Source organism: Dermacentor silvarum, chromosome 5 (genome assembly GCF_013339745.2).
Source record: "Dermacentor silvarum isolate Dsil-2018 chromosome 5, BIME_Dsil_1.4, whole genome shotgun sequence".
NCBI classification, from domain to species: Eukaryota; Metazoa; Arthropoda; class Arachnida; order Ixodida; family Ixodidae; genus Dermacentor; species Dermacentor silvarum.
The window spans coordinates 6,442,971-6,459,825 of record NC_051158.1 but is presented as its reverse complement, the minus strand read 5'-3'; the positions used below and the strand labels follow the sequence as shown (position 1 = coordinate 6,459,825).

Below are 16,855 nucleotides of genomic sequence, written 5' to 3'. Positions count from 1 at the left end.
TTAAATCAAGTTGTTACTTTAGACTTTATATAAACATACGAATGAACCTTTTGCATTTTCGTGCTGCATGTTATTTTTCCTCGTAGGGAAGCACGACTTGGTGGGATAGGTCCTACAGCGCAAAACATAATTTACATAAACCATATCTTAAGAAATGTACGACCCTGAAATGCATGGCTCACACCTTAGCACTCTTTTACACTGTAAAATAATGTACACCCTTAAAAGTGAACAAGGGTGCACATGTGTATATAACTCCCACCCTAACACTCTTTTTGTTAGGGTGTGCATGATAGACACATTTGCACCCTTTTTCACTTTGAAGGGTGTAAATTACTTTACAGTGTGCATACTTCACTGCACATGGTAATTGTTATGCACTTCCCTTTCTCTCCTTCCCCCATTAGGAGTAGCAGGTGAGAAACAAAGCTTCTGCAGCCGATCTCCCTGCCTTTCCTACAGTAAAAATGTTCTCTATCGTGTATACTAACTATTCAAATGCAGAAAACAGTTTTATTTGTCGCATAAAGCAAGACCACGATAAAGCCAGCGAAGCGCGCATGTTTTTTTTTTTTTTTGCCTTATGATCTGTTCAGCTTCCATAATTTCGCGCGTTGTCATGTCATGACTTTTCACAATGGCAAATTCTTAACTTTGCCAAACAGTTACACGCCGCCGAAATCTTTACAGCGAACATCAAGATCGCATGATGTGGTTCTGTCCCGGCTACATTTGTTCTCGTTCGGCCTTTCTTTGAGACAGCGGCTTGTTAATTCAACGTGTACGTTCGCGGCTTGTTTTAGAGCGCAGCTTTTAAGTCTGTTCCACATGCAAGCGATTGAGCGAATGGAGCGAACAGCGGCAAGGCGCTGCGAAACTTTTCGCGAGGTTTCGTTTCACTTGCATTGCCGCCGCACATTTTTCACCTCTGCGAATATCGTCCTATGCGCACGCTTTCCCGCACTAGTCCTCCACTGGTCACGTGGCGAGGCGGGCCGCCATTGGTTTGGAAACGGTGCTGCCGCCCCTGCCGCCGCGATGAAATTCCAACTTGCTCGAACCTCGCCGGTCCAGCCGCTAGTGCCGCCGCTCGAAACAGGTTTCTGCGCCGCGGTGGCCAGGAATCGCGAGCGTTTTCGCTTGCACGTGAAACAGGCCTTTAGGCACCCGCTCCTGCGGCGAGCGGCGGCGGCGGCGTAACCGAGCGAATGAGCACGGCGAAAGATGAAAGCGAACGCGGAGAGCAGCGGGGGATGAAAGACGCGAGAAGAAAAGTGGAGGAGGCGGGTATGGCGAAGGGGTTAAAAGAAAAGCGTAGTGCGGTGACGATGGATACGAGATGGCGCCAGAATAGCGCCCACGCGTCACCCACGCGCTGCCTCTCGCGATCTTCCGATTATAGAGGCAGTCGCGCCCCACTTTTCTACGTTTGCAACGTGCCGCACGAGGACAGATTCTCCGCACGAGCCAATATATCGCAATATGAAAACACGTATAGAGCGGTGCTCAAATTTAGCATTAGGGAGTATCGTAATCGTGGGTGAATTCTTATGCGATAACAGGGCCTTATAGTACAGCGACAGAAAAAAAAAACGTTAAATTTCAAGGCACTTGCCTGGAGGACCGGTACAGGTGTCCGGTGTCCAGAACCTTGACGAACGTGTTGGGCACCGAGTGTTCGAACAGGTAACCGTTCTTGGAGTTGACGAATATGAGGTCGGGCTTCCAGAGAGCCGCGCGCACTTCGTCGGGGAGCACTCGGGACGCGTGTCTCTTTGGAATGCCGGTGCTGTTCAGAGATGTGGCGCCGCCTGCCGACGAGGCGATGTCGTCCAGGAAGCGACTCAGGTTAAGTCTGTCGTCACGCCAAAGGTCCACCACGAACATATGTATTCGGAACGCCTGCGCGTTGAATTGAGACAGATGACATTATGTGCTATTTGGATTTTTTTTGGTTTTGAACTTTGTTTTGTTTTCCAACCTCACGCTTTAACTTTACATTACATCATCCACTAATTGTCTCTTTTAATTATTTTCTGTGCCCACCAGCATTTTGTCTTTCCAGTAATGCTCATCACTCATAGAAAATTAGGCCACATATAAGTGCAGTTGAATAGCAGGACGCCTCTCCACCTGATACGCCAGCTAAATCTAACTGTCAAGATTAAGTTTAATGCACGAGTGGTTGTCTCATTCTGTTGTCCTGATTTTCTAAATTTATTTGACTCAAGTGAATATCAGCCCAACATTTGTTGTTTTTTTTTGTTCATTTGAGCCAATTCAGCTGCTGTGAAATGAGGAAATCTACCCTTAAATTGATTATAAAAATCATGGCATTCACTGTGCCGACGCTGCATGGCAGGCTGCGAGGGTCGCCACGCATCGTGGAATTCTCCAGGTTAATTTAGATTACCCGCGGTTCTTTTGAAACGTGCACCAAAGGCATCGTACATGTGCATCCAATACACGTCGTGCCAAAAGACAGCGAGCATGAAGATATCGGCCTTCTCGGCTCTTCCTTCCTCGCTTAAACCTTGCACCCGCCACGATCACGTGACCTCTAACACAGCGCGCAGGCCGCGCATGCGCCATGCGCGGCGAGACGGCACGGCGGCGGCTTTGTTGCGGCTAGTCCGGATAATCATTATTGCAGATAAACTGCAAATGGCGAGGAAGAGATACGTGGCAGGGGAGTGTTTCAGTATGTCTACGTACGCATGTACAGTCGTCATCAATATGAAAGGGAACAGCGAATATTTTTTAAACGACAATAACTCGTGATCCTTTGGTTCAAATCTAGGAACTAGACACATAACAATAAGTTTTCCTGTTGAACGTTTCGTATCACTGAACACTTTTATGGAGGACATGTGTGTTTAGGCCCTAAGGGCACTTCAAAAAAAATTTGGCGTTCCCTTTCATATTGAGGACGACTGTGTAGCCCTTCACGGAATAGCGGACTACTGGAGAGTGGAAAGCAGTAGCAACGGCGGAAGCAACATTTTGTGACGCTTTGTCCAACCGCAACGCGTTGGGAGCAGTTTTTGGGTCCGTTACATGGGTCTTCTCGTCGAAGGAGAACAAAAAAAATAATAAGTGCATGTCACCGATTGCGTCGCTGCCGAAGTTTTACGCCACCAGCTAGGTGAGTGTGGTTGGTCACTGCAAGAGAGAGTTTATTGCTTGTCCAGAAACTTAATACTCCATGCGGAATGCGGTGTTACCAGATGTGTGGCCGGCAGTATAGCAACGCTGGTATGCCACCTCGTGACGTTTCATTCAACTACAATGCCTTTGAAATTATTTACAGCGAAGCTTCTTATGGCTAGGCTTGCGTGCATTTTTCATGTGCGTGTGCAAAAATCTGGGCCGATCGTGTTAACAGTGCAGATAGGGTCCATACCCCTGTGGACTCCGGGTGGTGGGCTCCGGGACCTGTAACGCGCTCTTGAACTACCCTTGTCTCACCTGGGACCCAAAGAGGTCCCAGGAACAAGGGTAACAACTGAACAAAGGTACCAACTGGATATTAGCCCACCCGCGTCGGCCATGTCTACGTTCACACCACCCTCTCTTTGTCGGCGTTCCAACCGCTTGCGTGCCTAGTCTCCTGCCGCTCTCCCGGGGCGGCGGCACCGTCGCGTGCGTATATAAGACAACGTGCCGTCCTCCATTTAGAATTTCACTTCTCTCGTCGTAATGGGGAGGCCGCGTGTAGTGCGCACTCCCGGCAACGATTGCATTCTCTTCTCTGTTCCTGCGCTCATTCTTCATAGGCGCGTTACTCCTCGGGTGTCCAGACTAAACGCGACCTCCCCGTTATATGTCACCTCTGTGTCGTGTGTGAAACAGCTTCGCTCGTCATCCACCTTCACAGAGTGGAATAGCTTCTGATCTTTCTTTTGCGTAGCATGAGTGTTCTTGTCGAAGATAAATTATGAATGGATTCCACGTTGAACATTGTTGTCGCTACCGACATTTTACACCAGCAGTTCTGTATAATGTGGCCACTACAATAACAGCTCTGTGTACTCTCTGATTAAGCTCTGCCCCACAAGATGACGCCACCAACGTGACTGCCCGGATGCCAACCCAATTAATCAGATCATAACATTAATCAGCATCTGCATCATTGCCATCACTTCGCTATTACAACTCGGTATTCCGTGAAGGGTAACACGCTATGCGGAGAAGTTGAAGCTCTGTCATGGCTGCCACATTGTTATGCGACAAAGTACAAACGCGGGCGGGTTATCTCGTACTTACCATGTTCTCTTCGCTGATATCGTCGATATCCATGACCTGGAAGGACACATAAATTTGTACTGGGCCACCTGCGAGAGGAAGGAAGGAGACCACAAGACGTCGTTATCGCTTTTGGTTGTGCAGTCGCGTACATACGCATTTTTCACTAACTAGGTTATAAGTTCAGGAACCCAAGTTTGATATCGGCTAACCTAATGTATCAGTTATACCGGGTGCTTCAGCGAACACATTCAAAAATGTGTAAAGGATGACTGTGGCAGATAGCAAAATTCTAGTTCATGAGCTGGTCTACTCGAAGAGTTGGTTATTACTTGCACAACAAGTTGAAATGCCTAATCGAATAGTTTAAAAAATTCACTAATTAGCGTTTTAAGTGCTTTCAATGCATACAACGGCGTTTTGTTAAGAAAGTAACTGGAACGCCAATGCATTCATCTGCACAGTTCGGGAATTAATATCTCGAAACTGGTGTCATCCTGAGAATTTATTCCAAGTGGATCCGCCCTGCGAACTCCACGGCTGTAATTTGTAAATTTCAATATGAGCCATGAGGTAATTAGATAAAACGTAATTAGTGAATCTTTGTTAATTAGCCCATTATGCATTTCATTTTTTTTTTTGCTAGTAATGTCCGCCTCTTCGAGTAGACTGCCTCATGAACTAGAATTGTGCTATCTGCCACAGTCAAGATTTGAAAATTTTTAGAAAATGTTTGCTGAAACACCCTGTATTTCACTGCGATCAGTTGCTGTATTTCAGTAAAGTGTACGCGACATACAGTCAATATTATATCGCACAATGCACTGCAGGCCCTGTTTGATTTTTGCCGATTTGGTCCCATAGTGTGTTTGGAAACATTGGTTAGTAATATAAAATCGCAAAAGTCCTCTTGCAAAAACAAGATGGATCGAACACAGTCGTGGTGCGGTGGTTATGAAATTTTCGTACATATGTTAAGACTATGGTTTAGTAATATAAATCGCAAATACAAAAAACAAGGAAAGAACACGATCCCCCCGTGAAATTTGCGTATATGTTGTGACAAACATTACATGGGTGCTGGCTAAGAACAGCGTTAGCCAGGATTCTCTTCATATTTTTTTCCAGTGTCTGGTCTAAATTTTTTTCTTGCGCAGTTGTTTCGACCATATTATCAAACCAAATCACCAAGCTTTCCCGTTCTGGTTATAGTATATAATGCGAACCACGACCTCGTGGTAACGAAGCGAAGGAACAAGAAAGCAATTCGGTTTCCTCTAAGGGTATCTCGCAGCACTCCTAACACTATAAAGACGCTGCCCTTTATACTAGACGCGTTGGCCCGCAGTAATCACCCACTAAGACAAGCAAAGCACAAGTAAAAAAAATGAACAAACAAACTACGTGTGGTATGGTGCGGCAAAGCACAAAGGCATTGCAGGCGTCGTTCTGCTTCGAACCATGGTTGCTAGGCGGATGCCTAACAACCTGGCGACGTGGGTGGCCGTCTATAGGAACGAACTTCATAGGCTGTTGCTCGGTGAATGCGTTTGCGAAATGCGGCGTGGGCACTCCATTAGCGTTGTAAGATGGTTCTCTTTCTTCGGCGCTATACTCACTTTCTTGCTTTCAAGTTTCAGCCCATAAGTGGCACTCGAGGGTGTGTCTTTTTCCAGTGCCAAAGTTGGCAGCGGTATTTGCCTTTCCAATAAAGAAAAAAGAACAGTCGAAGTCCCCCGTTGTTCGGGGAACATAAACTCCGTTCAAAAGTGTTGTTTGCAGACCAATAAGTTACGTCATCGATCGGTTAGAAAGCGAAGCGCCATATGTAAGCGCCGGAAGTATGACGCAATTTCCGGCCCTCGTGACGCCAAGTTGAACCATCTTCGCCTTTATCGATGCAGTGTATTCCGATTCGCTTGAGACGGATCAAACAATATACTATCAGGAGAAAAGAACAATTTGATAAAATATGGAGAGGTTTGCTTAGTGACTGTTACAATCAACCCCTCAACATCGGCGGCTTCAACTGTCTAAACATGCCATTCATCTTGGCAGGAGATTCCGTATCTGTCGGTTATTCGATAAATCTTGAAAAAGCGGACGCAAGCCGCTTTTCGTATGCTAAAAGGGTCTTATCGCGTTCATAAAATATCGTCAGGGGCACTGATAGTGCAAGAGGTTATTTGTTCGCAGCGCAGATAACGGCCGCTTACTTCGGGTCCACTATCCTAAGATTCCCTATTTCTACAAGTCCCCATTCTTATGCTGGTTGCGTAGCGATCAATTACCTGCCGCTTGTCTGCGTTGCGAAGTACCGCAGACCATAGACTGTGTATTATTTCTGCATAATCTACATTAAGACCTTTAATTTAACTTTATAGGTGCGTCGTGTACCTTATGTACATTGTTGTAGACCATCTTGCCAAAGTAAATGTATGCTTATAAACGCGATGCTTTCATTGCTGTTGTGACAATATTGCAATTTAACAGGATCGAGGGCACGTCAGTTGCCCCACTGGCGCATTTTACTGTGCCTGCTTGGGCAGAAATATGCGTATGTGCGTATACGAATAGGCATAATGTATGTCAGTATGTGTATGTACATGTACATTTGTATTTATACATATTTCTTCTGCCAAAATAAATGCTACCACTAGTATGTCGTAATAATACCATATATACTCTAGGCAAAGCCAACCCAGGGGGATAATCCCGCATGTTACATCTACGACTACGGGAACATACTCATAGACATTGTGGCTGCTAGACTCCCTCTTTAATTTTAATTTTTTATTTGGGGTTGGTGGGAGGGACCTGCGCCTGCACATTGCGAGGCTATAATGGTGTAGATCAGAGCACAAACGGGGATAGCCGATATTCTAATTGACATTAAGAGAAAGAAATGGAGCTGGACAGGTCATGTAATGCGTAGGGTAGATAACCGGTGGACCATTAGAGTTACAGAATGGGTGCCAAGACAAGGGAAGCGCCGTAGGACGGCAGGAAACTAGGTGGTGTGATGAAGTTAGGAAATTTGCAGGCGCAAGTTGGAATCAACTAGCGCAAGACGGGAGTAATTGAAAATTGCAGGGAGAGGCCTTCGTCCTGCAGTGGACATAAACATAGGCTGACGATGATGGTGATAATGACCGTTGTGCACGCTTGCAGTAGGGACATTCTAGAAACCGGAAGTATACCTGTTGCGGATGTCGGTGCCTCGGAGCCATGGTAGTTTGGGGGCACTACTTCGTCCAGGATGGGATTCGATCGGCACCTGGTGAAAAACGACGCAGAGAATCAGAACCCATAAATGTAGGCCTGCGGTACAGGTGACTAACCCTTTCTAGAGGACACACATATTCAGCGTCACCTGCAAACGCCTAACCAGTCGATGACGACCGGCGACAAAACTGGCACAATGCGCTACGCGTTCGCTGTTGCTCTCTTTTCATTATCTTCTTTTGCTCATTAGAGCCGCCACCTGCTTCACCAAGTGAAGACACTGTAACAACCACAAAAAACTAACACCCCAAGAATGGCATGCCGCCTTTTAAAACAATGAAAAAGAAGAAAAAAACAATGGCCCCCATAGAAACTGGCCAGCCTCTTGGAGCTGTGCTACACCTGGTTGATAATTTTACTCACAGCACCCTTTGTCTACCACCCTGTGCGCTGGGACTCCGACAATAACTATGCGTTGATGGTTTGGTGCCACCAATTTTGATGCCATTGAATTTTCCGGACGGCCAAATTTTCAACCCATGAGCCATCTAAGGCTTTCGGCTTAATAACTATGCGTCCGGTCTGGACGTTCAGTAGACATACAGGATAAGGAATTCACATGGGCGATCACTCAGAGCACGCTTTATCGATCACCTCGTCCATCTGGGACTCGGATAGGACCTGTACGTCCGACATGGACGCACAGTCGCTATTGTCTGGTAGGGACGTCCGATGGCCACGGTCAATTGACGATTTGCAAACTAGTGAGCATCACCTGGCGTTTTATAACCATGTACTCTTGTTCACAAACTGCATTTCGCCCTCTGAGTCCCCCCCCCCCCCCACCTCGCCTTCTATCTAGAAAGTGCGAGCGCAAAAGCTTTTCAACAATTACTGTGAAGGTTCCACGTCCTCATAGTTATACCACAGGCTCTAGCTAAGTAGAGGCGTGTACAGAGATCGTCGGTGGTGGTAAACAGGAAGCTCCTGAATAGGAACAATGGTTGGTTCTGCTCGTCTTTCGTCGAGGTTACATGGTAAAAAAATAGCGTTGCTTGCGCATGCGCAGCAACATTTTTGCAAATGGTCAATTGGGACGTACAGTACAGCGAGGTATAGCAAACCAAGACTCACGGGGCCTCGCTAGCGGCCACGCAAACGTTGTCGTATGCCGCCGCCGCTGGAAATAGGCACGCCAGCCCCAGCAGCGACGAGACGACGAGGTACGAGAAGCAGCACGGGGAAGAAGCGGGAGGCAAGATGGCGCCCGACGCACGGGCGTCGAAGGCGGTGGCGGTGGTGCGCCGTTGGCGTTCGGGGCGTGCCCGCCACGGGCAGCTGATGGGCGTCACGGGACGCGCCAGGGCGTTACGGGCGTCGGCAGCGCGCGGCGCAACCTCATGGCGGCCGCCTGCTCGAGCACGTCTTCGTCGTAGTCGCCACTCGCGGGCCACGCCGCGTCAACGTTTCATCCGCCCCTTGTCTTCGTGGGACTCCCCCCGCTGGGCGGTTGACGTGGCTGCTGTGCCTAGCGCTGGTCAGCTGGTGCCGGCGTGTCTGCAAAGACGTCGCTGCATTCATTGTGGGGGCAGAAATGCAGGAACACCGTAAACTTATTTAGTGATCTTTTTGGCAATTAGTCAATTATGCGGTTCAATTTTTTTTGTGCAAGTAATGTCAAGTAATGTTTTTAGTGCAAGCCCTAAAAAACATTTATTGAGAAAGCATTGAAATACCATTGGTCAATGTTAAATACCGTATTCAAAAAGGCTTGCAATTGTTATGAATTTGTGTGTGCTATTTGCTTGTATATTTTCATGTATTCTTCACTAATGTTTGAAAAATCCCTGCATATCTGATGAATTTTGTATGTGTTTACAAGCTTGCATATTTTTGTGTATGCCCACCCTGCCATGATCTGATTTAAGATCTCAGTATCTATAAAGAAATAAATGCCCTCTCATTGCGAGTTTGCTCAGGTATCATTGGGCAAAGTGTTGCGGGCTCTTGAATATTGGCCACTGAAATTTCATTTAAACACCATCAGGTAAGTCGTGTGGAATATTTATTGAGTTTTCATTGCGAACACATTGTGACTAGGCAGTCTGTTGTGTAAGGTTTGTTTAATTGTGGTTGAGTTACCATTGATACAGTATTGAAATTGTGTTGCACCAGTTCTGTTGACTAGTTGAGTCATTGACACAGGCATTGAAAGTGTATTGTGTCCCAGTTAAAATAGCATCGAGATTTCAAAACTCGCGACTGAAATATGAAACACCACCACTGAAAAAGCGCTAAATGTATATCTCAAGCATATTGTCAGCCGGATTGGTATCCACTTTTGATTAGGTGTTCAGCTGCTGCGGTTTTATAATTTTAATGTGATGAATGCTGATTGCTTTGTATGATGTTAGTCTTCTATGAATGTACTGTTCGCTTTACCATGACTGCATACGACCATCAGGCTCTCGCACTACTGTATACAGTTTCTGTACACGCACAATTTTTACTCATTGTAATAAATTGCATGAAAGAAAGGGGGAAAAGTGGCTGAGAGGTAAGGCATCTGCCATTTTGTGGGAGTGGGGTTCGGATCCATGTGGTGCACTGCAAATTTTTTTTCTGGATAAAAATTCCGCAAAGCACTTTTGGGATTCCTGCGACACTGTGTGACGGACTCGATGAGCACCTTACTGAAAACTTGTAATTCTGATGCCACCTACAATTTTCTGTAACTCGTTGACTGACGTCTTGGCAGTAACAATAAAAATAAAAGTTGGCTAATTACTTTTTGCTAAATAATTGGGTGTCAGTAACTATATTGCATTGGAGGTTTCTCAAATGAACTCCCAAAAAACATGCACATGATTGTATTCGCGTAGATTGATCCGTCTTTCTTTAAATCTTCGCACGTTATAAACTGGCACACTCTCTAGATAAAAAAACATTGCAATAACGCGTCACATTCAGCAGTTGCTGCGGCTATACACAACTGTCTCGCTTAGAAGCTGGTGTTCGTAAATTATTCCACGACAGACGAAGAGCCATCAGTATACAAATCGTTGCCAAATGATCTCTCGTCACTTGCTGGCGAAACTGCTTAGCTTCGGTAATCTTCAGAGAACCAGCGTATTCAACATTACATGGCTGATGGCCTGCCGTTCAGAAGGGTCAATCGATCCTTAAATGTGCTTTAACAACCAACGTCTCCGTCTATATGCTCCAGTCACGCATACGTAACCGTCGTCTGTCAATCCATCTCGTGTTATTCTTTGCTGATCACGTCACAATCATCGAATGCTGGTCGATTTCAGAGCCACAAACATTGCGTTATATTTAAGCACACATAGCCAAGTAAAGTTATGTGGACAAGTACATGCCGTATAACTGAACGCTTCGACAAGAGCCGCAGCAAGTGTGCCACGCAGCTTAGTATGAACCAAAAAAGTAATAACGAACAAACTAAAAGGGCGCAAGGTTTTCTATAGTACAGTCTACACTGCACGTCGCATGCTTTGCCAGAAACCCCCGCCATGAAGTACACGCCAACTTATACGGCGACCGCTAATTTTGACTCGCATGTGCCGGAGAGCAAAACGAAAGAAAGAAGCGCGCTTCGTAGAAAAGAGTACTCAAAGCGATTTCAAAACAGCTCGATCAATATGTACACTCGGGCAGATTCTGGACACGTCAACTTTTGAAAGGAGTATATGTGGGTTGGGCGAGGAAGGGTGAGAGATGACGGGACTTCGTAGGAAGGCGAACCTTAGCGTGTGGATACGCGCACAAGGTTCGGGAGGGGGTGGGGCGGAGGGGTTCGATAGATCTGCTCGCAGAAGCGTTCGTCCGTGTGTGCGACGTTCGGATAGGCCATTGTCGTTCGATATCGCCACAGACGGCTATTTGCCTGCTACGCATCCTAGGCACTATCGTCCTGAATGTTGCATGCCTCATACATACACTCGCGCACACACAGAGACTCGCGCAGGCACGTACGCACAAATGATCGTTCCGTATGCAGCCCTTGACCACATATAAATATGCTATAGTTTGAACATGCCAGAGGATAGGTTTAGTCGCTAGCAAACGTGGATCAGTATGGTAAACTAAAAATAACAAAGGCAGGCCGCTTCGTAAGGTCAATCATTATGAAAAACAGACAATAATGGTATCAGCGCGTAGGTCGCTTTCTCTTGCCTTCACATATGAATGCGACTCGAACCGCGAGTCTTACGAACCGGAGTTTTATATCCCTAATTTATTTTCTCTGTCTAATGTGCGTCGATGAAAACTAGGAACCCTCTTGCGATTATTGCGAACTAGGAATCCTCTTGCGATTAAATCAATTTATCGCAGGGTGCGTCGAATAGAACAGGAGATGCACCTGTGACCTGTAAACAAGGCAAATGTACCTGCCCGTGACTTCCACAAAACAAAAAATCCGGTGTGAATCAAAGAAAAGACGCGGATTTTGGGTGACTGCTGCGCAGATAGTTATACTGGAAGTTCTTACATGGGAAGCATGAAAGCGCAATACGTCGTTCGAAATTTTCAAGAAAGGAGCACAACTCTCAGTTCGTCATAACTGTCGTGTTAGAGGGCGAATCAGAAAGTACTTGCTCGTATTTTTATTGCGACAGCAATTATATCGACACTTCAACCGCATTTCTGCCGTCGGCGTCGCCGTCGCCATAGCCGTCGCCGTAGCCGTGAGGTTCCCTATAGATAAAATCTTCGCCGCGCGCCGTATGCCCGAGCGGAAGCGTGCGGGGACGCGCGCTATCACGGAGAGCGAACGCACTCAATCTCCCACGCGCACGCAAGGAAGCAGGAAGCCAGCGCCGGAGAGAGAGGGGGGGGGGGGCGCACTTCTACTCTGCCAACAACCGCGCTCGTCGCTCGCTCGCACCGTCGCTTATCTCCACACGGCTCTGACCTTTACGCGCCGTGCATTCGCCGCTCAGTTTCCGTTGAAGCGATAGACCGCACGTACCTTCGCCCGCTGCGGCGTATCTGCGCTTGCTGCCAGCGTATTGACAGTCGTTGTCTGCAGTCATTCAGTGTGATCTATTCATGCTTGTTTGTGCGCGCTCACACCATGCCTGTTCAATCAGTTAGTAATAGTCGGGCCACATTTTCCAACGCACGCTACGCATGCAATGCTGCCCGGGTCGGCAGTGCAGCGCTACAGGTGTGTCCCTTCGCACGCGCTGCCCACGGGAAGCGCTTCTCATCAACACCACCGTTTCACACGCGCCTCCTCGTGGTCATCGAGTCTCTCTTCATGTCGGTCTACTTACGCCGCAGCACACCTGCTTACTTAATCAGCTCATGTTTACTACAATTCATATTGCTGCCAAGGCCGCTCACCTTACTTCGTATGACATTGCTGTGTTGCTATCGCATTCATTACTTCGCCCTTAGGGCGAGACTGTGACATTTTTTTTCTTCGCAAGCACGTTGTCGCGCAGGCACAGCGACGAAAGCGCGCGCCTGAATGCCTTTGGCGCCGAATTGGTCTTGCCTTCGAGGTATTCAACGACACAGCGTAGATCAGGAGCGGCGCGTTGATCTTGTGCGAAGGTGTTAGAGCTTATAGGCCCAAGGAAGGCATCGTCGTGATCGTCGCAGGGCGGGGCGGATTCAACAGGGGTTCTCGAAAGGCAGTCGGCGTCTGTGTGCTTTCGGCCTGACTTATACACGACGGAGTTCAAATGACACTCGTCCAGGAGCTCAAATGACACTCGTCCGGAGGAGCGGAGTTCAATTTAATAGCTGTTATGGCGCTGCTGCCTCGCGTGCTGTGTTTAAGGATATTATTGCGATAGCAATTATATGGACACTCCAAAGCGGATTTATGCCGTCGGCGTCGCCGTCGCCGTCGCCGTGAGGTTCCGTATGACGTAAATGGAGATGAAATCGTCGCCGCGCGCCGAATGCTGTTGTGCGAGTGAAAGGGGGCGAGGGACGCGCGCTTTCACGGGGAGTGAACGCACGGCGGAGAACAAACGCGCGTTCTGCCAACACCACCTAGAACTAGTTCTAGGTGGTGTTGGTTCTGCGCCGTGCTCCCTTCAGGGCTGCGGAAGTAGGCGTCTCTTTCCTCCTTTACAATAACCATATATGTAGAGCAAACGCGCCTTCTTCCGATGAGCGAAAGGCCTTGGAGGGAGGCGACGTTTAGCTGCGGCACCAAGTGCCTATTTATATCAGAGGCTCCGGCAACAGTCACCAACGCCGCACGCATTTTGTGGGAAAGCGGGCAAAACGCCGACGGCATCGACAACAGTTCTGCGTGTTGCCGGTGCTGCTGCATGTCGTAAAAAGTTTATACAGCTGATACAGCTAGTATCATTACTCCGTATAGCTCTCTACAAATTTGCTATCGCAATTGATGCTTCGCCTTTCAGGTGAAACTGCGGCAACTTTTTTAACGCGATACAGTTAAGAGCCCCGTGTCGCAGAAAATCCGGTGTCGGCGTCGGTCCCGGCGTCGGCGGAGTTTCCGTGAGCGCCAATTTTCGTATATATTGTCACGTAGTAGTGACGCTGAAGTAAACAGTCGTAAAACTGTGTATGACGAAACTGGTTGTTTATTGGACGAACCTGTGCCCACAAAAGCAAGCTACACTCAAAGCACAACGATAGCGGCGAACACAGTTGGCGATTGTCGAAAATCTGATCACTGGCAAAACGCGTCGGCTTTTATACCTGAGTCATCGAAGGTTCAAGAATAATCCCTGGTACGCGCGTGTCTTCCAGAAAGTTCTAGACAATTCGCGTCGCTCATACAATCAGATAACATAAGCGTCGGTGAAAACAGGCAACGGAAAGAAGCATCGATAACGTTCTAGAAGCTTCCGAAACAGGCGCGTCCTGCGCCGAGCGATAACGTTTAACATTTGTTAGCCGGTGGAAAGCGGCCATCGGCGAAAGATAAACATGTATACGTGTCAATACCCTCCCCTTAAAAAGCATCGTCCCGATGCTACAAACAAACGTGAAAGCGAAAACAAAACGACGCGTAATAAAAAAAGAAAATAACAAAGTAACAAAGTACCTATAAGCTCGTCAGCGGGCGTAGAAAGGCTTAAGACGCACCACGTGGATGACTTCAGGTCGTGCCCGGCGCCGCTGTGATTGCGAAATGCCGTCTGGCACGACCTCATAGTCCAGTGCGCCAATACGTCGGATTATCTTATATGGTCCGAAATAGCGACGCAACAGTTTCTCGCTAAGTCCTCGTCGGCGTATCGGAGTCCAGACCCAAACACGGTCGCCGGGCTGGTACTCGACGTAGCGTCGTCGTAGATTGTAGTGTCGGCTGTCGGTCCTCTGCTGGTTCTTGATGCGCAGGCGGGCGAGCTGTCGACCTTCTTCGGCACGCTGCAAATAAGTGGCAACGTCGAGATTTTCTTCGTCAGCGACGTCCGGTAGCATGGCGTCAAGCGTCGTTGCCGGGTTCCTTCCGTAGACCAGGTTGAACGGCGCCATGTGCGTCGTTTCTTGCACGGCCGTGTTGTATGCGAAGGTCACGTACGGAAGGATGGCATCCCACGTCTTGTGTTCGACGTCGACGTACATTGCCAGCATGTCGGCGATGGTCTTATTTAGGCGCTCAGTGAGGCCATTCGTCTGCGGGTGGTAGGCGGTGGTGGTGCGGCGATGGCTTGTCTGGCTGTACCGCAGGATGGCTTGAGTTAGTTCTGCCGTAAAGGCCCTGCCTCTGTCGGTGATGAGGACTTCTGGGGCACCGTGACGCAGGAGGATGTTCTCAACGAAGAATCGGGCTACCTCGGCGGCACTGCCTTTGGGCAAGGCTTTTGTTTCGGCGTAGCGGGTGAGGTAGTCCGTAGCGACGACGATCCATTTATTCCCGGACGTCGACGTCGGAAAAGGCCCCAATAAGTCCATCCCGATCTGCTGGAACGGTCGGCGAGGTGGCTCGATTGGCTGTAGAAGTCCGGCTGGCCTTGTCGGCGGTGTTTTGCTTCGCTGACAGTCTCGGCATATCCTTACGTAATGGGCGACGTCGGCAGAGAGGCGAGGCCAGTAGTATTTTTCTTGTATCCTCGCGAGAGTGCGTGAAAAACCGAGATGTCCAGCCGTTGGGTCGTCATGGAGAGCTTGCAGAACCTCCGGACGCAATGCTGAGGGTACCACGAGGAGGTAGTTGGCTCGGAGAGGCGAGAAGTTCTTCTTTAGGAGAATGTCGTTTTGCAAGAAAAACGACGCCAATCCTCGCCTGAACACCTTCGGCACAATGACGGTCTTGCCTTCCAGGTAGTCTACAAGGCTCCTTAGTTCCGGGTCGGCTCGCTGTTTTTCGGCGAATTCATCGGCACTGATGGGTCCCAAGAAAGTGTCGTCATCCTGGTCGTCCTGTGGCGGCGGTTCGACGGGGGCGCGAGACAAGCAGTCGGCGTCAGAGTGCTTTCGTCCGGACTTGTAAACGACGGTGATGTCGAATGCTTGAAGTCTCAGACTCCATCGTGCGAGGCGACCTGAAGGATCCTTCAAGTTAGCTAGCCAACACAAGGCGTGGTGGTCGCTCACAACTTTAAAGGGCCTGCCATAAAAGTAGGGGCGAAACTTTGATGTAGCCCAGATGATGGCGAGGCACTCCTTTTCTGTTGTGGAATAATTTGCTTCCGCCTTCGATAGCGACCGGCTAGCGTAACTTACAACCCTTTCTAGTCCGTCAGTCCTCTGCACAAGCACGGCGCCGAGTCCTACGCTGCTTGCGTCGGTGTGGACTTCGGTATCGGCGTTTTCGTCGAAATGCGCAAGTATTGGCGGCGATTGCAGGCGTCGCTTCAGTTCTTCAAATGCTTCGACTTGCGGCATCTCCCACTTGAACTCGACGTCGGCCTTCGTGAGATACGTCAGTGGCTCAGCGATCCGTGAAAAATTCTTGACGAAGCGCCTGTAATAGGCGCACAGTCCAAGAAATCTACGCACTGCCTTCTTGTCAGCGGGCGGAGGAAAGTTGGAGATAGCCGCAGTTTTCTGAGGGTCGGGGCGCACTCCAGACTTGTTGATGACGTTGCCCAAAAACAAGAGCTCCTCATATGCAAAGCGGCACTTTTCTGGCTTTAACGTGAGTCCGGAGGTTTTGATTGCTTGAAGAACTGTTTCAAGGCGCCGCAGGTGTTCTTCGAAGCTTGAAGCAAACACGACGACGTCGTCGAAATAGACGAGGCAAGTCTGCCACTTCAAGCCTGCCAGTACTGTATCCATGACGCGTTGGAAAGTCGCAGGTGCCGAGCAAAGACCAAACGGCATGACCTTGAACTCGAACAGTCCGTCTGGTGTTATAAAGGCAGTCTTCTCCCGGTCCCTCTCGTCGACTTCGATTTGCCAGTAGCCGGTTTTGAGGTCCATC

At 48.5% G+C, this 16,855-nt stretch overlaps 2 protein-coding genes across 2 annotated transcripts in view; one reads left to right on the top strand and one right to left on the bottom strand.

Annotated features, from left to right (window-relative positions):
- Positions 1–8,916, bottom strand: part of LOC119452728 (gamma-aminobutyric acid receptor subunit beta-like) — a 32,539-nt gene extending 23,623 nt beyond the window's left edge. The window contains 4 exon segments of the mRNA XM_037714683.2: positions 1,616–1,902; positions 4,267–4,334; positions 7,446–7,522; positions 8,605–8,916. Coding sequence (XP_037570611.2) covers positions 1,616–1,902; positions 4,267–4,299 — 320 coding nt within the window. The 5' untranslated portion in view covers positions 4,300–4,334; positions 7,446–7,522; positions 8,605–8,916.
- LOC119452849 (uncharacterized) overlaps positions 1–16,855 on the top strand; it is a 92,956-nt gene that overhangs the window by 17,953 nt on the left and 58,148 nt on the right. The window lies entirely within an intron of this gene.